The sequence below is a fragment of the Leopardus geoffroyi genome, chromosome B2 (assembly GCF_018350155.1).
Source record: "Leopardus geoffroyi isolate Oge1 chromosome B2, O.geoffroyi_Oge1_pat1.0, whole genome shotgun sequence".
In the NCBI taxonomy this organism is placed as follows: domain Eukaryota; kingdom Metazoa; phylum Chordata; class Mammalia; order Carnivora; family Felidae; genus Leopardus; species Leopardus geoffroyi.
Window position 1 is genome coordinate 53,534,359 of NC_059332.1, and position 21,798 is coordinate 53,556,156.

The 21,798-nt window shown below is 35.4% G+C and overlaps 1 protein-coding gene across 3 annotated transcripts in view; it reads right to left on the reverse strand.

Annotated features, from left to right (window-relative positions):
* Positions 1-253: 253 nt before the first annotated feature.
* COL21A1 (collagen type XXI alpha 1 chain) overlaps positions 254-21,798 on the reverse strand; it is a 175,946-nt gene continuing 154,401 nt past the window's right edge. For all 3 annotated transcript variants that reach the window (XM_045498591.1, XM_045498590.1, XM_045498589.1), the window contains 13 exons: positions 21,450-21,494; positions 19,355-19,408; positions 18,150-18,203; positions 15,135-15,188; positions 13,460-13,531; positions 11,508-11,543; positions 8,603-8,647; positions 5,695-5,727; positions 4,962-5,108; positions 4,817-4,871; positions 4,122-4,322; positions 2,857-2,934; positions 254-1,535 (listed from right to left, as the gene is read on the reverse strand). In XM_045498591.1, coding sequence (XP_045354547.1) covers positions 1,348-1,535; positions 2,857-2,934; positions 4,122-4,322; positions 4,817-4,871; positions 4,962-5,108; positions 5,695-5,727; positions 8,603-8,647; positions 11,508-11,543; positions 13,460-13,531; positions 15,135-15,188; positions 18,150-18,203; positions 19,355-19,408; positions 21,450-21,494 — 1,062 coding nt within the window. In that variant the 3' untranslated portion in view covers positions 254-1,347. The remainder of the gene's footprint in view (positions 1,536-2,856; positions 2,935-4,121; positions 4,323-4,816; positions 4,872-4,961; positions 5,109-5,694; positions 5,728-8,602; positions 8,648-11,507; positions 11,544-13,459; positions 13,532-15,134; positions 15,189-18,149; positions 18,204-19,354; positions 19,409-21,449; positions 21,495-21,798) is intronic.

Here is a 21,798-nt window from a genome sequence, read left to right on the forward strand (position 1 = left end):
AAGTGGCAGGATGACATCTCAGTTAAACTAAATGCTGATCAACAGTCACTCCAGGAAGCAGGTGCTGCACCCATTTGTGTGCGTAATATACCAAATGAATGTCTAAGTTCTTATTTCAGATGATTGAGCTTTTCAAGAATAGGGTAAATAATTCAATAAAGTATAACCATTGCAAACAATGACCATGTGATACGGATACTACACTCAACAATCAGGTAAAATCATGTATTTAAAAAAAAATAAAACACTGCAATCAGGCCTGTACAACACTTTATTGAACTTTGAATAACAAGCATGTAACAAAATTTAGAGCATGATTAGGATAAAATATCTCAAATATGTTCCTTACAAAGGCAGTAAGTACAGTACACAAAGACTGTTTGTAATGTTTTAAAGTCTGCTAAAAATATCAAGACATACTAGAATCTGTGGAGTTACCTTTCCACTCAACTAGAGCATTTATTCCCATTAGCTTTGCTACAATGAAAGTTAACATATAGGACCATACATATGTAATAAATGAAATGGAAAATGAAGGCATCCAACAAACATTCCAATTGCTAAGCAAGTATGAAGAATAAAGTCTTTTATTCTGAACCATCATTTCCTTTGACAACACCAGGTACAATGAAACTGTTTTCCAAAATGTTTTTAATGTTATATAATTTGGACCATTCCCATTGGAACCAATAGTCTTTCTTAGCATACTCATTAATCAAATTTGAGAATTTGCAAATGTACTTAAGAAACATGTTACTCTCATACAGAGGTGACATTCAAAACACTGAACAACTAGCAGCCCGTTGTCCCTACCCACCAAGCACAGATGCTGGAGTAAATGACTGGAATGGCAATACAGTCTGTCCTAGCTGAATATCAGCCCTGATGTTATTTCCAATGACCAGACACATGTTTTGGCTAATGTACAAGCATGTGCTATGAGATATGAAACATGAAATTCACACAGACATGAAATTGAACTCAAATACTCTGCTGCATGGAGGCTGAATGTGAAATATTTCACAGTGACTGAAATTGACTGGCTAACAGGCAATGGTGTTGTTTTTTTTTTATATATATATAATTCAACTTTGATTAAAATAAATGGACTTATAAGACACCCTTGAGATTTAGTTAATGCTACTAATCCAAAGGCTCTGAATTACTGAGGAGCCTTTAAAATCAGTATATGTGACCTTTCATATATTTTTCCTTAAGAAAAAGTAATAATAAAAACACCGAGGTACTTTAGTTTCTTTTCAAGGGATTATGTTATTATCTTCCTGAGATGTAAAAGACCATAAAAGAAAAGCACCACGCCTAGGTTGCTGAATGAGGCATCAGACACTAATAGTTTGGTCCTTTTCTAAATGGATCTCTTCCAACAATTACACTAAAACATAGCGATGGATCGCAGATTCCAGGGGGGCCTGGTTGTCCTTGGATTCCAGGTTTTCCATGATCTCCATCTTTGCCTGGGAGACCTGGGTCTCCTGGAGGACCTTCTTTGCTTATTCCAGGAGGACCCTCTGGACCTAAGAAGGGACATGATCAATATATGAACAGAGGAGTTTTGGTTTTTGATGATGATATAGGTGATTCTGTAAGAAATGGAAATGGGAAAAAAAAACAAATCCTAAAAGTTTTACATATTTGCACTAATGTGAGAAGAGAAGTACTCTCTTGCTAATTCTATATACCTTCCATTTAGAAGACTATGGAGAAATGATCAGTAATTTTTATAAAACCAGGCTAAGCTATATCAATATAGCAACCACCCTGCTGATTAAGACACTGAGCTAACATTCTAATATTTTAATTGGTGGGTTGTCCAAACTTATTTCTTCCTTCCAGCATATCTTCTGCCAATTATTATAAATTAGCAAGTGAGAGATGAGGAAGCTAAAACTCTACAACTCTACTGAAGTCCCTTTTGTGCCATTTTTGCAGTAAAATGATTTTTCATTACACACGTTTTTAGGTTTCCATATTTAAATACAGTGCTATTACCATGGCGTAATTGTGATCATTATACACACAAAGGTGTTACAGCACTAATTTGAGAACCACAGCCTAATTAGCTCAATTAGCATGCTCAAAGGAAGGAGAGTTAACAGGATATTATGTGAAAGGTGATGACTGAAAGTAACAAAAAATATTCAGGGTGTGAAATGGAGCAGCATAGGTTGAGGCACTCTCTACTACTAATAATTCCTGCTGCTACCACTAAGAGACATTTAGTCAGCATTTAACTACAACTGTAGATACTGTTCCAAGCATTTTACATGAAGACTTTTGAATCCTTTCATCCCCGCAAAAGCCTCACGATGTTCTAACATCTAAAATAACAGTAATAGCACCCATTTACTGAAAACATGATTGTTACACACTGTTCCAAAAGCACATGTATTAATTCATATCATTTTACAATAATGTCATGATGCAGGCAACATCTCATCACCATTTCACCAATGAGGAAATGGAGGCCTGACGAAGTTAAAATAACACAGCTCGCCAAGGCTGCCCTACGGGTCCACCACTGCAGGTGTTCTGCTTCCCTGAGAATCATAAAGAGCGAACACTGATATACACTAGATAAGCTTGGGTGACTAAAACCATTCCAGAACTATTCTAAGGACTAGTCTTCTAAGGCATCCAAATGATAAACAAGAGAAAATCCGGATGACTGATCAATAAGCTGGAGGAAGAAAATTCTAGTAGAGCTCAATATGTTCAATGTGAATCATTCAAAAAAGGAAACAAATGTCTTGATTTCAAATTTTTTGACATAGATTTATGCAGATTTTCTTAAAGTCAAATGTGCAGCAACACTTACGAGCATGTACCAGTTCTTACCTGGGGGACCAGGAGGACCTTGTTCTCCAGGGTACCCAAACCCTTGGTTCCCCTTTGCCCCGTTTCTTCCTGGTAGGCCTGCAGAGTGTCAAAGATGGGAATAAGCTTACTTTTCCTATAAAATCACATCCTGCTAGATTGCTTCTTTCAAAGCTGTTAATATACACATTGGAAGAAAAATAAATTTTGGGGCGCCTGAGTAGCTCAGTTGAGCGTCCAACTCCTGATTTCAGCACAGGTTAAGATCTCAAGGTTTATGGGTTCAAGCCCCACATCTGGCTCTGCACTGATGCATGGAGACTTCTTGGGATTCTCTCTCTCAAAATAAATACAAATTTAATTTTTTTTAACAAAAAAAGAAAAATCTTTTTTAAAAAAGCTTGCCACTTACTTATTATTACTAATGGGAGACAGAATTTTTGAAGCAAAAATTTCTAAGATTATCAGTGATCTAGAAGGATCTAATATTGAAATATTGAAAAGGAAAATGGTTTGGGATTATTAACCCTTGTGTTATTCATAGTTGTTTATTACTTTGATTGAACATCTCAATTGTTCACATAATACTAAATAAAAAGGAAAGAATTATCAACTGACATTTCACATAAACATTCAAAGACAATGATAAGTAAGTTGTGGGCTATTAAAGAAGTTTGGTGGCAAAATATAATTTTTCCTATAATAGAAAAATTCTTAAGGTAACAGAAGTTACTGGAGTCAAAATAAAGGAAAGTGTGATTTTCTATTTAAAGACCTTCTTATCAAAGACTCGGGCAAAATCTCTAAGTGCACTATCAATAATTTCTAATTTGTAACTTCACAAGCTTCAAACTTTAATTTTTCTCTGCTTTAGAATATTGCTTTAAGAAAACAGAATTGCTTTTTAACTAGTTGAAAAATTATTTTATTTTTTAGAGATAGAGAACAAGCAGGGGAGAGGGGCAGAGGGAGGGGAAGGGAGAGAAAAAGAGATGGAGAGAAACAGAGACAGAGAGAGAGAAAAAGAGGGGGGAGAGAATCTTAAGCAAGACCCATGCTCAGCATGGAGCCTGATGTGGGGCTCAATCCCACAACCCTGGGACCATGACATGAGACAAAAATCAAGAGTCAGACACTCAACTGACTGAGCCACCCAGGCACCCTGACAAATTATTTAAAGACTCAGGGATACAAAAAGATTTTTGGCATCATAAAACCAAAGATGAACCCTTGCCTATTAAATCAATTTAGAAAGCGAATACAAAATATGTACACAAGTTCAGCACCTTTTAATCCTCTGGCACCTGGACGTCCAGGAGCACCCACTAATCCAGGAACACCATCTCTTCCTGGCAAACCAGGAAATCCTCGAGGACCTTCTGGGCCTATGGGACCCGGTGGCCCAGGAATACCAGGAGAACCATGTTGAGACTGGCAATGATCACAATTTTGAATTCTTCCACTCTGAAGTAAGACTGGTAGCTGAGCTTAAAAACAAAGAAGCCCCACCCCTTAAGTTTAAATAGGCATTGGTAAAATCACTAACCACTTTTTTCACAATGTATAGATGCCCATCTCTTGACCAACAACTTCACTTCTAGGAATTTAACTGTGGAAATACTCTGTTCTATGCAATCATTTTATTATTACAATCACTTAAAATGGGGGGGGGGGAGTGAAAGCACCCCCCAAAAAATAAATTGTGTAAATTATAGACATCCATATTTATGAATTACATTATCAGAATTATGTCAGAAAATTTAATTCGTGGTGAAATAATGATAAATTGTTTTATTAAAAGGATTATAAAAGAGTACATATTATTTTCATTTTTAAAAAATTACTCATCTAGGGAAAAAAACAGGAGTTTATAAATTTCCTTTATTTTCTTCTAATCTTATATATTTTATAATTTCTACCAATAATTAGTATTATTTTACCAATTTTAAAAAAGTTATTAAAATCTCTGTTTGAGACTTACCTCTTAATACATCGGTGCAAACTTGTCGAATAAACTGTTCTGAAAATTCTCTTCCCTGCATCAAATTATTAGTGGGTTATAACATGTACATACCAAGTAAAAAGCAATGAAAACATGAGAAATTGGAAAGAAGGAGAATACATACAGGCTTTCCATCCAATCCTGGAGGTCCTTGAGGACCTGTTTCGCCCGGCTGCCCCTGGGGACCCATAGGCCCCATCAGGCCGTCCACCCCAGACTCTCCTTTTGGTCCAGTGGCACCTCTGATGCCAGGCTCTCCCTTTTCACCTCTCTAAAATCAGAAGAAATCTTCAAAAGTTCTCTTTCAATATTTCAGAAGGTATAACTGCATCATAAAAGTCCTTAAGGATATGAATATGAACATATACATACATATATATAAAGTACATTATATAGAGAACAGCTGTGAAATGCTGTTATTGATCAGAGGGGAATTTTCATATCATATTAAACTGCCATTTATCCATCCATCCACCCATCCATCCAACCCCACAAATCTCCTCAATTTATTCAACATATTGTGTAGGCGATACATGTAGCACTAGAGAAACAACAAACGTGCCACAGTCTTGTTCTTAAAGAGATTACATTCTAGAGAGACAAATACAGAAACACAATATTCTTCGTTAAATTTTTGCACAAAAAAACTTAGCTCCTAATACAGATGAAGAACCAATAATATTCACAAATATGCAACATTTCACACCTAATTCAACAAATCTACATATTCTGAAAATCACTATTAAAGAACTACTGAAGAATGTGAAAGGCATTTTCTGCCAAAGCTAGATTTATTCAGCACTGAAAACTGAAGCAGTATGGACTGAAGAGAGAGCATAATACATGAAGAAACATACCTCGCCTTTTGCACCATGATGACCTTGAATTCCCTTTGAAAATTAATAGGAGAAAAAAAAACATAATAAATCTGCAAGGTACAGTACTATTAGCATGGTGTGCACCTGTTACCACACATTTAATCAAACTTTACTTTTCAATCTGAAAAGTACTGATACAATTAGTGAAAGAATTACACATGATACTCTCTCTGCCTTTTTAAAGGAGGCTAATGACTAGGTGATATGCTAACTGGATAATATAAAATTGTTAATTTATGTCACTGTTTCATTCTTAGATATGAATATTTTTATATGCTGCAGGTCAAATATGTAGGTTAGAATGGGATTCTATGTGAATTCTATTTCAGTTCTATTCTGGATTTTAAATATGTTGCTATTTTAATGTAAATTAAACTCAATCAGGTAATATAAGGTATGTTTATTCTTTTATTTGGTGATTAAGATAAGTATTCCATTTTCCCAAGTTTATGTTCTTAAAATTAAATTTCAATTGAGTACTATTAATAAAAGATGGAATAAAGCAAAGATGCCATTAAAGGCGATTAACAGGGAAGAAAATACCCATTTGTCCTATGCCTAAACCACTCACTACTGGCAATTCAGAGATTAGAAAAGCAGTGTGATGTATAATATGGTATTCTTCCCAAGTGATATTATACACACTGGGGAGCTCACGCATGAAACTCATTCACCGTTAGAATCACTGAATACATCTGGATGGTTCTATTAAATGATTTCCCACTCATCTCTCACATATTCATTACAATGGCAAATTATAGATGATAAGAGCTTTCAGGAAAGGCATGAAAATTTCCCATTTTTGAAATTCATTGTACGCTTTGGCTCCAAAATCACCTGATATCAGTTCTGGGAAAGGGTAGAGCTTGCACACACACAGGTAGGATTTCATTATTCAAGTTTCAAATTAAAAGTCAGAGTTCTGCAATTCACTATAAAATTTAGCACATGACATTTCACACAATGAAACTTGAATTTGCATATTTATTTTGCTTTATTTCTAGGTCCCTTAAACATGGATACCCAGATTGGACAAAAGGGAAGACAAATGGGGTAAAATCAGAGTATGGCACAAAAAGAGGCATACTCTCAAATTAAAACAAGAGCATAAAAACACTAAGTTTTCATGTAAAAATATATTAGTGAGTAAAACACTTCAAGATTGTTCTTTAAATATTGAAGTTTCTGCAGAAATGCTGAGGTGTTCCCTCCCAGACATAACCCTACAACTGGAGCTTGTGTAAGAGGAAACACAGAATAGGAAGTTCTCAGGACTAGAACTGAGTTAGAGCTGCAACTGAAAACACCGGTTATCTGAGAATCCACTGGGATGGTTTCATGAGAGGAACCCAACATGAAGGCCAAGAAATCGCACACTTGCAGCCCTTTGTAGGATGACAGGTAACTAATAATGTTTACTTAAACAACTTGGGACAGCTATTCAGCTGCTGAGAAGCAACAGTTGCTTTGACCCCCAGGTACTCCATTAGGGCTCAGTTGCCGGTGGTGAGAACACCAGCATCCAACAAATCTTGGGCAGAAGTTTTCTAGGAAGCCCAAACCCTGCCCTAGGGTGGCCGACCACTATTTCCCTTGAGAAGTGAGGGAAAAAAAACTAAACATGTTTAGGGAAGTGTGAAGAGAGTGTTATCTGTAAGCCAGTGAGCTAGCTAAGTTGTGAGCTCAGATTCCACAGGAAATAGCCTTCTTCTCAGAAAGTTCCTGTAAGAATTTCTGGTGAAGGGCCTGGGTTGTGGAGGTTGAATGGACGAGGAAGTTAAGGTTGTCCTATGAGAAGAGCGGTTTATAGATACTGTGTGATTGACTTAAGAGAAACCTAGGGGGTCAGTCTGTGCTGCCAGGGAGGAGAATGGGGTCAATGCTGGTCATGTCATCAAGTGGATCTAAGTGGAAGAGCAATAAAATTAAAAGACACATTTTACTGAGCATAGATGTAGACAGACAAACTTCGTCTTTCTCCTCTTTTGCTCTTGCTGTTGGCTTCTAAATTCTCAACTCTTTTGAATATCTAGCACTCACCTTCCATCCTATCTTACAGACAACCCTGTGACCACATGCTTTTACACCTCTCTCCAATGGTCTCCGGTATCTCCAGGCGAGGGACATAGAGACCCCTGTCCTTGAAGACATCACTCACAGTTTTATCCGCCTATCTCCAGAACCAGTGTAATTACTGAATCTGTCTTGAATGTCACATTCGAAAGAGGTCTATCCCATGAGGGGATCATATGTACAGTCTGTCCTTTCAGTGTGGACCAAGTTGGATCTGAGCTTAACTACTGGCAGTGCAGCAGCAAACAAGCTACCATTACATACAAATCACTTTTATGGCACTTTTGGTCCAATTTGGCTGTGACTGTACTTACGTGCCACATGGCAATCTCACTGAAGGTAACATTTGAAAAAGTCTCTAGTGTAGGAAATTGTATCTCTGAACACACAAGAGGGAAACAAGAATATTCTTCCACTACTTATAGGCTTCCACTACTCCCATTTCAAGAAAAAAATAAAGAGTGAATAGTAAATATGGAGATACTGTCATTGTACGGCTGCCTTTGGCCAATAACTATTGCAGGAAGTAAGTGGAATTGTCTACCTTTAGCCATTTACTTGAAGAGAAAAAAGCATGGAGAAGCAAGTTTCATAGTCACCAATCAGTATAGGAAAATGAAAACACAAAACATATGATTAAAGCAAACCATTATCACCACCACCATCTGGCATTTTCTTCCTCAGTTGCTAAGAATGAGCACTACCATCTATCTACCCTTCTCCCCACTCGTTTCCATTTGCAAATAATCCTCTCCCAACACCATCCAGTTATGTGGTTCATTATTCCATTGTCCATCAAAGAAAACAAAAATACCTGTGACCCTGGAATCCCTTGTCTTCCATTTTCTCCCTTTTGACCCTTTAAAATTTAATAAACATCATTGATTAGCTTGCACACATATAATGCCATCTCATATAAGACACAAACTATGTATAACACTGGTGTCAAGAAGAAAGGTCTCAAAAAGCAGTGATGCAAATATGCAAAATGATGTAAGAGATAAAGAAGTTAGTCTCTTGGAGGAAGAAAAAAAGAGAGTCAACCCTAATATTAACAACGTGAAAAATAATTTAAAAATCCAATGGTTATGGATATGTTATTAATTTCAATGACATAATTGTGTTTAGTCTTGATTATGTACATGCAAAGATAAGAAGACATCTTTAAAGGAGTTTTTAAAGATGAAAAATATATTACAAACGTGGAATACTACTCATACACAAAAAATAAAAGGAATCTTGCCTTTTGTAACAACATGGATGGGACTTGAGGGCACTAAGCTAAGTGAAATGAGTCAGACAGAGATAGACAAATACTGTATGATTTCACTTACATGCGGAGTGTGACAAAACAAAACAACCAAACAAGACAAAACAAAAAACTCAAGCTCACAGATACGCAGAACAGAATAATGTTTGCCAGGAGGGAGGGGAGGGTGAGATAGGTGAAAGAGGTCAAAAGATACAAACTTCCTGCTATAAAACAAAAGTCATGGGGATGCGTGTACAGCATGGTTACTGTAGTTGATAATACCATAATGTGTATGTGAAAGTTGCTAAGAGTAATTCTTAAAAATTCTCATCAAAAGAAGAAAAAACGTTGTCACTATGTATGGTGATAGATGGTAACTAGACACATGATGGTGATCATTTCACAGTGTATACAAATTTGAATCATTATGTTGTACACCTGCAATACAGCTGACCCTTGAACGATGGTAGGGTGACGGGCACCACCTCCCTCAAAGTCAAAAATCTGTGGATGACTTTTGACTCCCCCTAAATTTAACTACTAATAGCCCACTGTCGACCAGAAGCCTTACTAATCATATAAATTAACATATATTTTGTATATGTATTATATTGTATATTCTTACAAGTTAGAGAAAAGGGAATGTTAAAATCATAAGGAAGAGAAATACATTTACAATACTGTATTTATCGAAAAAAATCTGCATGTAAGTGGAACTGAGGAGCTCAAACCTGCATTGTTCAAGGGTCAACTATATACTGTTATATGTCAATTATACTTCAATTTAAAAAATACTGCAAAAATATTTTGAATGAAGATCTTTAAATCAGGACAAATAAGAAGAGAGGAAAATTAACAAAGGTATAAACACATTTGTCCATTTAAAACATACTTGTGGATATCCATCATATATAATGCGTGGTACTAACCCCGAAAGTACTACCTCATCCCCATGTGGGGCAAGATAATTAGCAGTTTCTGGGAAAACATATACCCAGATAATAAAACAGTGACTTATCTAGTTGCCTAAATTTTAAATCACTCTAGCACTGTTGATTTATTCATTTATTTACTTAAGTGAATTCCCAATATTTATTGAATGATACCTATTTGCTGGTTCGTAGGGGCACTGGAACAAAAACTGGCATCATCAAGTTGCTTACTGGGTGGTGGTAAAGTTAAGTCATTAAATCAAGAATGATGAAAATGCAAAATTAAGCCTCTGGGCTGGATACTATGGGGACAGAGGAGGGGGCATCTGAGAGAGGTGCATCCTACAGGGTGGGGAAAACTACTCAACCTTAAGTGTAGGCTTTAGGGATAAGTAAAAGAGAGCCAAAATAGTCAAGTCAGGAAGCAATTCATGGAACAGACTTTATCTTGAAATGTGTGGGGCACCACAGAAGGATTCCTAAGTGGATGTGTAGCTTAGTTATTGCACGCTGGTAGGAGCATGAGAGGAAGCGGGGAGGACACTGGTAACCTGAGACCCATGACAAGAAAAGAGTAGGACAGTGCGGACAGGGAGAAGGGGCCAAGTTTAGAGAGATTTAGATGTGAAACTACCTGTGAAGAGAGAAGAGACTGAGTTTTAGGACGGCTTTCAAGCCTTTTTCCCTGAGATCATTTCATGGGTCTACCAATTACCATGACCAAGAATAGAGTAGGAGCTGGTTTATGGGGAAAGGTGATAAGCTCTGTTTTGGACCTTTTGATGTGTGCACATGACACATTCAAACTCAGTACCAAGAGGGAAACCGGAATATGTGGGTCTAGAGTTCACAGACACTTGCTTAAAATCTACCTCACTCCTAATTTCAAAATTACAGAAATCATAATAATACTTGAGTATCTTTAGTAAAAGGTACTGAATCAACAGCTAAAAAACAATTGTTGACACTGAGACCTCAGCAGATGTTCACTCTACTATTACTTCAATTTGTAATCTCCTTTTATGCCTCCAGAAATCCTAGAACACTTTGCCCTTGTGGTAACACACCCAAATGAAATATCCTTTCTAAATCACCCTAGATTTCCTCAACCTGATTTAATTTTTTAGTATAATTCTGCTTCCAATTATTAGTTTGAACATGTTTTATATTTGGTGTTAAATATAAAATCTTATCACATTTATTTGTGCCATAAGCCATTCAAATCATTTCTGGAAACATACATAATATAGATATGTAATATTTCAAATAAACATACTAGAAGTATGTAATACAATCTACATATGTTTGGTTGAATCATTTGATTTCCAAGTTTCTACAACAGTAAAATAGAGAATAATCTTAAAAGGAGATCTGATGTTGTGCGAAAAGTTTAGAAGAAAAGAAGAAAGCTGAGACTTAACAATTAGATACTGATGGTGAAGCAGGAAGGAGCCAGAAAAACCACGCTACAACTAAAAAGAACAAAGCCCTGATTTTATTGCCAAGCAAAAATTTTAAAAAAGCCAGCAACATACCTGAATGCCTTTTTCACCTTGACTTCCTTTGTCGCCCTGCAAAAAGGCAGTTTAATGTCTATCATAATCTAGGATATTCTGTATCCTTTCAAGTAAACATATTTTTCTGCAGGAAAGAAATATATATGGTCTCCTACAAATTCCACAAGTGCCTTATATGCAGAAGCAGACTCCAAAAGGAGAAAAATCATATTATGTCAAAATGTTCTAAGTGAATACATTCTTGTGCTCTTACATTTCAAAGGAAAAATTATTATAATTTCTAGTTTACCAGAAATAAGAAAACTTGTCTATATTGATCACAATCTGAGGTTTAGCAAACAAACATGAGAAAACTCATTTCAGCAATTGTTTTACAAAATCCACTGAAAAATCTTCCATTGAGCTAGTAGTAGCCACAAATTTATAGGAAACAATGAAGCAGAATATAATATTGAAATGGTATTTTTGAAAACATACACTTCAAAAATGAATTTTGGGGGTAAAATCCATATTCCATAATATAAATATTCCTGGGACTTTTCAGCTAGAGTAAACCTTCCAGACCAACTAAGTTCAATGTCCTTGTTCTTAGATCATGAATCTGCAAATTAGGAAAGATACGCACTTGCCCTCAGATGAACTTCGACAATGTTTCCAAATTTCTTTCCTCCCTCACCATGCTCTCTAAACATTAAGAGTTTTGTGTTACAGCCAACAAAATACAGGTGTTCTTTTAAAGGGCAAGTTTTGAACAAGAAATTTCTCAAAACCTCAACATATAGTCCCAGTAGGTTTATGTAATATTCACCAAGGTTCTGACACTTAATTGCTGCCCTGAGGGTCATCCCTGTCTCAGCAAGTGTTGCCTAATGCTCACTGGAACAAAATGGTCAATGATCATACTGGTTATAATAACCTAGGGGCCAAGTGCATGATACATGAGAAACAGAAAAATGAAATGGTAGCAAAACCAAAACAGCAAGGGATATAAAGGTGAAGATGTAAGAGGTTGTATCTTTTCCAGAATCAAAGTCAACATATTTACTTTTAGACTGAAACGTATATATTTGCAGTGGCATGAACTTCTTTGGCAAACGGGCTGTCAGTTGTTGCTTAAAACCACCAAACAAATACTATTTATGTAGATACAGCTTCACGGTTCCTTTTTGAGGAGAGAGAGAGAATATGAATCTAAAATGTTGCTCTCTTACCTCACCAAAACATTTTATATCAGAATACATGATTTGTATTTTAAACTCCTTAATTTCAAATGAAATTCTATGCAATATAATCTTTCATAAATAGGAACTGCATAGTCAAGTGTTCTGGGTGTAGTTTTTACTATTTTAGACCTTTGTCCCAGTTTTGATAAGAGTAATATTCACATTTTAGTAAGAGTGCCAGACATTGAATACTTTTCCTAAAATAGTCTTGACTCACTTGGACCGACTGCAAAACAATCTGAATTTACAGGCTTTACTTAATAGAATGTTTATATTTTCTGAGCTGCATGCCTCATCCAAGGCCTTCATCTAGGAGACAATACCCATGCAGGAATGTGAAAGATGAGACACAGCTATGGGCATGCGGTTGATCATATTACACATATACCAAATATAAAGGTCATTAAAAGTACAGTCAGTCCAAATTGTGCTACTTTCACAAAAGGAAGACTTACGTGCTAATAGCTGATTAAAAGTTAATTTTATCCTGGGGCACCTAGGTGGCTCAGTCGGTTAAGCAACCCACTCTTTGTTTCCTCTCGGGTCATGATCTTGAAATTTCATGGGTTCAAGCCCCTTATCGGGCTCTATGCTGGCAACACGAAGCCCGCTTGGGATTCTCTCCCTCTCTCTCTCTTCCCCTACCTGACTTGTGCTGTTTCTGTCTCTCTATATAAATAAATAAATAAACTTAAAAAAAAAAAAAAAAAAGAAAAAAGTTAATTATATCACCTAAACAATGCATACCTTTTTTCCTTGAACTCCCGGCAAACCCAGGTATCCCGGTTCTCCTGGGGGACCTACTACTCCTGGTTCTCCCTAAGTAACATAGAAATTACATAAAGATTGCAGACCTATTGCTTATGAAAGACACCACTGTTTTTATCTCTACATAAATCCCAAATGTATAACTGATGGTTACAAAGTTTGTTGACCTTTAGTTATCATTGCAGAAATAGTAAAGAATGAAAAGTCTATGGGAGTCCCAACAAAACTTCTTGTACCTTTTCCTATCTTTGTAAGTTAAAATAATTCTGATAGCATAGATTTTAAAATGTTATACGTATTTTTCATCTTTATTTTATAGCTTCAACAATAAATAGTAAAGCAGTGATAATAAACACAGGTATCTCGTTTTGTTTGCTAACACTTTCTCTTCCTCCTTGAGACTGCTTATTCTCATACTGCTACTTTAAAGAACCTATTTTATTGTTAAAAAACTGGTGAGGAAACAGTACTAAAATTGCTGAAAATCTCATTATTCATTGTTTTTATTTTGTTACATATTTTCTCACAAACACACAATACACAATTCAGTTACTAAGGTTTTCTCGCTACATAAGGCCTAATTTATGTCTTTCACCAAGACATACGAATATTGTGATATTCTTTCTATGCCATTATGTTTTTCAAACATAATTTTAAATTACAGAATAGTACTTAACTGTAGTGATTTATCATCTTTAATAAAATGCCTATTGTTACAATTGGTTTTCACAATGTTTATTTTTATAAACAATATGGGGGTGAATGTCTTTGTAGTTAAATCATATGCACACTTATGTTGGTTCTTCATACACAGGGAAAAGTATTTTCTTAGAAGTAAATTCTTGAGTTGTTTTCAGTACAGGGAATATTCCACGACTTATCCCAATTTTTCTACTCTGCATCATCCCACAGGGATTATTTCCTTCATGGAATAAAGATTCCTTAAAAGTCTTAAGTAAGAACATTTTCTGAAAGTATATAGTGACGAATTATCAATGACATTTAGGTAATGTCTGTAAGACAGGGGACGCAAACTTGAATTTGCCTCATGGTTTTTGGTTTGAGTTTTACCATTAGTCCCAAACTCTATCACATTAACTAAAGCCTACTCTCTTTTGTGGAAACAGTTTTGCCCTCTTTACTTAACTAGGCCCACTCCTGAGCTATTGATTACTACTCTAGATTGCTAAAGGCTTGAAAAGAATTAAAAATCCTATTGAAATAAACATCAATTATTTGGTTTGGAGGAAACTGGTATAAGCAGCTCTGAGTCCCCACACTGAAGTCCCATCAAGCAGTAAACAAAGGAATAGCATCACTTGTGAGAGTCATACACACTTCCTTTCAGTTACAGAAGACAGGGATATTCTCTGAACCAAAGAGTAGGTTCATATAAGCATAGGGCTTTTACCATTTCTAGGAAAATCAAGCCAAAATATATTTTGTCTTTTTTACCTAAACTGTGAGAAAGTGTCCCCAAAACAAATGAAACCCCCCATTGTCCATTTTCTTTCCCGAATGAGAACTCTGTGATAGAGGTAATCCTTAATTTCATGTAACTTTTCTTGAGGGATACATGTGGTAATCTCATCAAATAATAAAGGGGACTTACAATATTTTGAAAGTATTTCCAAATGTATCAAATGATAATTACCTTTAGCCCAAAAGCCCCAGGCATCCCTTGAAGTCCAGGTTCACCTTTATTTCCCTGTCAATGCATCAAACCATTTGAGTTAAAAAAAAAAAAGTCATAATATATCTAATATAGACACTTAAGGGAACATCTTATAAATAATTTTTATATTTCCAACTTTCCACCTGTTTGAAACACAGACTCTGTAGGTTAAGCCTATTTATTAAGAAAAAACTCTTGTAAGCAAGGAATGGGTCTGCACATTTATAAAGCTTTCCAAAACTGCGTTTTAAATCTAGAAGCTCCAAGTAAGGGAAGAAATTCAAATCCTCAGGCACCAGTGCTAATTAGCTCGGTCTCCATACCGCACAGGCCAGAGCCATGGATTTTGACAACATCCTATACATTGAGAATCTTCATATTTCCCTGTGTCACTTTCTCAGGATGACTCACCTTCGGTGTGCAATTGAAGGAAAGAAAATTAGATTCAAACGTACAGTGGCTTTAATATATATATATATATATATGTATATATATATATATATGTATTACATATATATGTATTATATATATATGTATTACATATATATGTATTACATATATATGTATAAATGTATAAATTGTGTGTGTGTGTGTGTATACACACACACACATGCATGCATATATGAAAAGAAAACTTTGTGTTCTTTGTCAGGATTTAAGTGAAGTCCTTTCCAACAAAAGTTTGAAGGACAAGACCAATTTGACAAAGAATACAAAATTATAAAAAGGGTGGGATATACAGAGAATATGTCTGCTGGCTAATAGGAGAGGCTGTCAAAGGTTGGTTTTCATACACATTCTGATACCTAAAATCCCAACCTGGTTCTGGCAAAAGCCAGAACCAAACTGGGTACACTAATAATTAAGGTAACCAACTGCATTTTCAGCTTTTGAAAAGTTTTCTAGGTTGCTCATGTTGAGAAACATATGAACACAATATTTGGACTTCATTAAGCATTGAGCACATAACAACGTTATTAAGCCGTGGAGCATTGGTTCCTTAAAATATCTAATTTTACAAGTGATTCAGCAGAAATCCAGAGGTGACAACTTGTTTCAAGTCACATGACTTGATTATGTTACCTATCCTAATGTCATTTAGATAATAATTTTAAAAACTGGAATATAGTATGGTTCAGTAGCTATTTTTTAAAAAGGTATTATAAACCAAATTAGAAGTTTTCTAAAGATCTACCACAAAGTTTCAGCCTCATCTTTGCCCTGTTTAATACAGCTTTGTTTTTTTGGTCCCACTCTAGAATTCATAGTAACTGATAAGGCATAGTTCACAAACATATTAGTTGACAAAATAGGCAGGGATAAAGTAACACATAGGTAAGTAACCTACAGCTGATGGGCTGACTCCAGCCTAATGCAGGCTTTTGTAAATAAAGTTTTGCCAGAAACAGGCACATCCCTGTTTGTCCACTGCTGCTTTTGTATTGCAACAGCAGAGTTGAGTAGTTGCAACAGCAACTATATGGCCCTCAAAGATTCAAATATTTACTATCTGGCCATTTGCAGAACACCTGAGCTAACATAATACATGAGGAGAATTTGAAGTGTTTCACTGAAAAGATTATATTTAAAAGGTAGGATTTTAACACTTCCAATCTATTTTTAACAAAATAATTGCACAAGTACAAGATGAGAGGAAACAAACTTCTTAGTAATTCATGTCAAAATAAACAAAGTGATTCTGGAAACAGCCACTTGCCTTCCCAGCCATATCAGCAGAATCTACTCAAATGGCAGATAACACAAAGTATTGTTATAAAACCTTTTACAGAAGTTCCAGTAGATTTAATTGACCTCCTGCTCAGTGTGAGCTAACAATGTGAAGTGGCTGATGAAATCTTAGGTTGAATTCTTAAGAATTAGAGCATCCAGAACACCCTGGGGGATCCATCGTATCCCAGTTACTTAAGAAATATACAACTACTCAGCATCTTCTTAGAAAATGACTTTGAGAAATTATGGAGAATCTCCACTTGGCAGGCCCAGTCACTCAAGGGTTTTATACCAACTCTGTGCACACTTACTACTATCAGGACTCCACACTCCAAACATTCACGAGGGTCTACCATTGGTGAAAGGGCAGATACTTTCCCCATGATGTTTTATCCTATTTCTTTCTCTAAGTAATTTAGAAATTAAAAGTAGAATAGATTAGGCTGTCTACTCATCTACTCATTCTGCATGCCAGGGTCTATTTCCGTGCAACATTGTCTAGTTAGAGGGTCAATGCTTCTAAAACAGCAATTCCATCATTTCCTTTGGAAGGTTGTCCTACATTCTCTAATCATTAAATAGTTGAGAATAGTTTGAGTCTAGCCAGAATGTACTTGATTTGACCCTTCTAGTAAACCAAGAAAAAAAAATAGTTCTCTTAGCACAGGATTCTATACACCTAGAAAATGGTCAAACCATGGTATTTGGAGTTGCAATTCTATCTTGAAAATAACCTAACCTGATATCCTGAATATATATGTCAGGTTTGCCTGACATTTTTTAAAGATGAAAGTAAAGATAATACACTATTTTACCCACAGTCCTGAAGGAGAGAATGCCTAATAAAACCCACTAAAAGGCATTTTACAATAAAAACTCCATATACATTCTACTAAATAAAAATATCAAGAAGAGGACTCAGAAATTGGCAAAAGTCATCCTCAATCAAAACCACTAATCCTCTATATTGGTGGGGTTTGACATGAAACTCCACAGAACTCCACATAATCCTCAGTGCCCGTGAGATGACAATAAAGGAGAAGAGGGTCAAGTAGTGAGAGACTCTGGACTTTTTCCAGCTTAAACAAGACCTGCATTACATTAGCCTACTTTATACAATTCATTTTGTCTAAGGTTTCATTCTTACAAATGACTGGTCATAGAATTAAAACCACACTTAAAATCAGTATAATTGAAAGTTTTGCTGAGGCACACAAATGGTAATTTTGCACAAAGTGTTCTTATTAATTTCATTTTATTTACCTTAGATCCTGGTGTTCCAGGCTGACCCGGTGAGCCATCACGTCCCATCATACCCTATATTTTTAAGTGGAAGTTTCAAGAGTTTTACTTCCTTCAATAAAGTATAATAAAAAATCTAACTATGCAAGATAGCCTGAAGGCCAGCAAAGACCTCTTAACGTGGTTAATCAAATAACCTACAAATAGCAAAAATTCATGGAGAGCTAGCAAAAGACAAATGTAAAGGAAAGTTCATTTTTTTTTTACATTCTTACTTTCTTCCTTATGTCATGATGACTAAGAATTAGGTTTCTTGGGGTGCCTGGGTGGCTCAATTGGTTAAGTATTCAACTTCGGCTCAGGTCATCATCTCAGGGTTCCTGGGTTGGAGCCCCACGTTGAGCTCTGTGCTGCCAGCTCAAAACCTGGAGCCTGCTTCAGATTCTGTGTCCCTCTCTCTCTCTGCTCCTCCCCCACTCATGCTGTTTCTCTCTCAAAAATAAATAAATTTAAAAGTAATTAAGAATTAGGTTTCTTTATAGATGTTATCCTGGTCAACTTTACTTCCAATTTCTATTTTCTTAAACGATATTCTGAAAGAGTGACAATCTAATAAACTCTCTGAATATAACAATCTCTCTTCAAGTTACAAAATAGTCATATTTTTAACTAGCCATATGACTCAAAATAAAACAACAACTAGCAACAAGGAACTGATTTAATTTGGAGTCTACTTTATTTTTTAAGTGTTTATTTAGAGAGAGAGAAAACACAAGTAATGAAGGGAGAGAGAGAGAGAGAATGAATCCCAAGCAGGCTCCATGCTTAGTGTGGAGCCTGACACAGGGCTCTATCTCACAACCATGAGATCATGACCTGAGCCAAAATCAAGAGTTGGGATGCTTAACCAGCTGAGCCACCCAGGCACCTCTGGATTCTACCTTAAATACCAAAACAAATATTAAAAAAACATTGCTTTCTCTTAAATATAGCCAAGGAAATGTGATGAGCAAAACATATTCAATTAATATCATCAGGAAACATAATCTCAGTATGGTCATATTGAAAATACCATGTCATCGCTATTATGCTTTGCTATCAATTTAGTATATTATTTCACCTGTAAAATGTAAAATACACTAATTCATAGCATAGGGTGCAAAATATTAGAAATGGCACATAATAACTATATTTCATATATCCTGATAATAATGACATTAACCTACAGGAATCCCTGGAGCTCCTTTTTTTCCTAGTGGTCCTTGAGGCCCAATTTCTCCCTAAAAATCAAATACAGATCAAATTTAAAATTGTAAATTATCAGTTGATTTCAATGAATTTCCTACCAAAGCATTATAGAATAAAAATACAATACCAATCAGCCCAACTGCTTCCCCTTTCTCTACTGTAAAACAGAAGCAACAGAGTGTAAAAAACATGGTACATGGTATCTTAAAGACCTGAGCCAAGGGTCTATGGAATCACTAAGTCAAATATTTTTATTAGAAAATCATGAGTGATACTGTCATTGTTTGAAAGGAAGATCTGGAAGTTCACACAGAATTGGTGAGGAGAGACAAGAGGGGGTAAAAGTCACATGAAAAAAATTCTTATTTATCATAGATTAAGAAGTATGACAGTTAACATAAATTAATAAAAAAATAGGATAGAGAATAATAGCATTTTTACTTCAATTTCTCAGATTTCTATACCCTACAAGCTAACTAGGTACTCCAAGGGAGTCTGAATCTTGAACATAAAAAAACAACAAACAAACAAACAACAACAAAAAACAACAACCAACTCTGGAAAGAACATCTTCTGTGAGGGAGTTCTGGTCTTTCAAGAAATGGGTGAAGTCTTCAAAGATCCCTTATTTTAATTAAATACACTCTGGGTTGGGGCTATGATTAAGAGGATTCTGAACAATGCAGAAATCTTGCCAGAGGTCAAGATGCAGAAGCCAAGAAAAGGCCAGAGGCATCTAGAATGTATGTTCAGCTCTTGGGAAACTGAACGGTGGGTTAACAGTGGGAAGAGGGCAGGAATCTTTAATACCTATGATGACCCAGGACTCTTAAAGGGGGCTGACATGGTACCCATGGCAACCAACAGGAGGCAGCTCCCCATGCCCCAATTAGGCTGACAGAACCCATGCCAATTAACATGAAGCAATGAGCTCATATTCAACAAGAAAGAGGAAGCAGCAAGCCACAAGACTGAGAGTTAACAGAAATAACAAAGGGCATTTGGTGGAATTGTTAAAACAGAATTAAGAACAATACATGAGATCTTTACTAATTAAATAACGGAATCATGAAAGACTATTAGGACTGCAAATGAAACAAGAGGCTATCAAGAATAAAAAGATGTTATTAAAAATTTAAACTTTTAGAAAAGTATTTTTTTAATCAACTGCTTAAATAACAGATTAGACACAGTAAAGGAAGAATAATTGGGCAAAATATCAAAAAAACTTAACCAGAATGTAAGAATCAAAGATATAAAAATAAGATACTCTTTAGAAACATGGAGGGCAATATGAGAAGGAATAAAATTTCTCTAACTGTAATTCCAGAAGGAAGGAATAAAATTGGAAGAATTGTAATTTGGAGATAATGGATGATGTTTCCTAGAGTTAATGGAAACAATACCACACAGCCAGGATCAAACTGAATTCTCCCCAGGACGACTAAAGAGGCTGTGTATCTAGATATACTGTAATGAGTTTTAGACCAAAAAAACAAAAAAACAAATAAAATACCTTAAAAGAATCCCAAAGAAAGGGACAGATCACTTACAAAAGAACAATACTTAGAATGAGAGCAGATGTTTCATAGTTAATAATGGCAGTCAGGAGACAATGGAAGAAAATCCTCAACACGTTAAGTGAAAATAATCATCAACTCTGAGTTGTATACCCTACAAAATTATCTCTCAAAAGCAAGAGTAAAATAAACATATTTAGAATTAGATAAATCTGAAAGTTTGTTACCAAGATATCTGTACTCAAAGAAATGCTAAAGAAATAGTTCAGAAAACAGGAAAATTATCCCAAAAGGCTGGTCTAAGAGCACAAGATAGAAAAGTAACCAAGTAAAACAGAAAGAATATGTATAAATCCAAATTAATATTATCCGTATAGAACAAAACAAAAACTAATTATAAGGACAAATAATACTTTCTGAAATTATATCATATTTCAACGATTAACTATTGCCACTAATGTGGTAAAAATGCATTCTATGTGAAGATATCAACACTTTGCACTTTTAATAAACAGATCGAGGCCCAACTCTTTCAACTTTCATTAATACTCACCTTTTGTCCCATTAATCCTTGATTTCCAGGAAATCCTGGTAGTCCCTAAAAAGTAATAAAGTAGAATCTTAATTAAAAAACAAAACTATATATATAGAGAGAGAGAAAGAGAGATTGATTGATTGAGAGACAGACTGTATCATTAAAGAAGATTAAGTCCTAATCAGATTTTTAATTGGTAAATAATGCATAATTTCAAACCTGTATCATCCACTTACACTATAATACTGCTACTGATAATAATCCAATTTTGGAAAAGAGAATATTTATGAAATTCATTATTATATGAACATCCACTGATATTTAAAGTTTTAAATAAAGGCTTTCAGAAAGAAAAGCTTATGAGGGT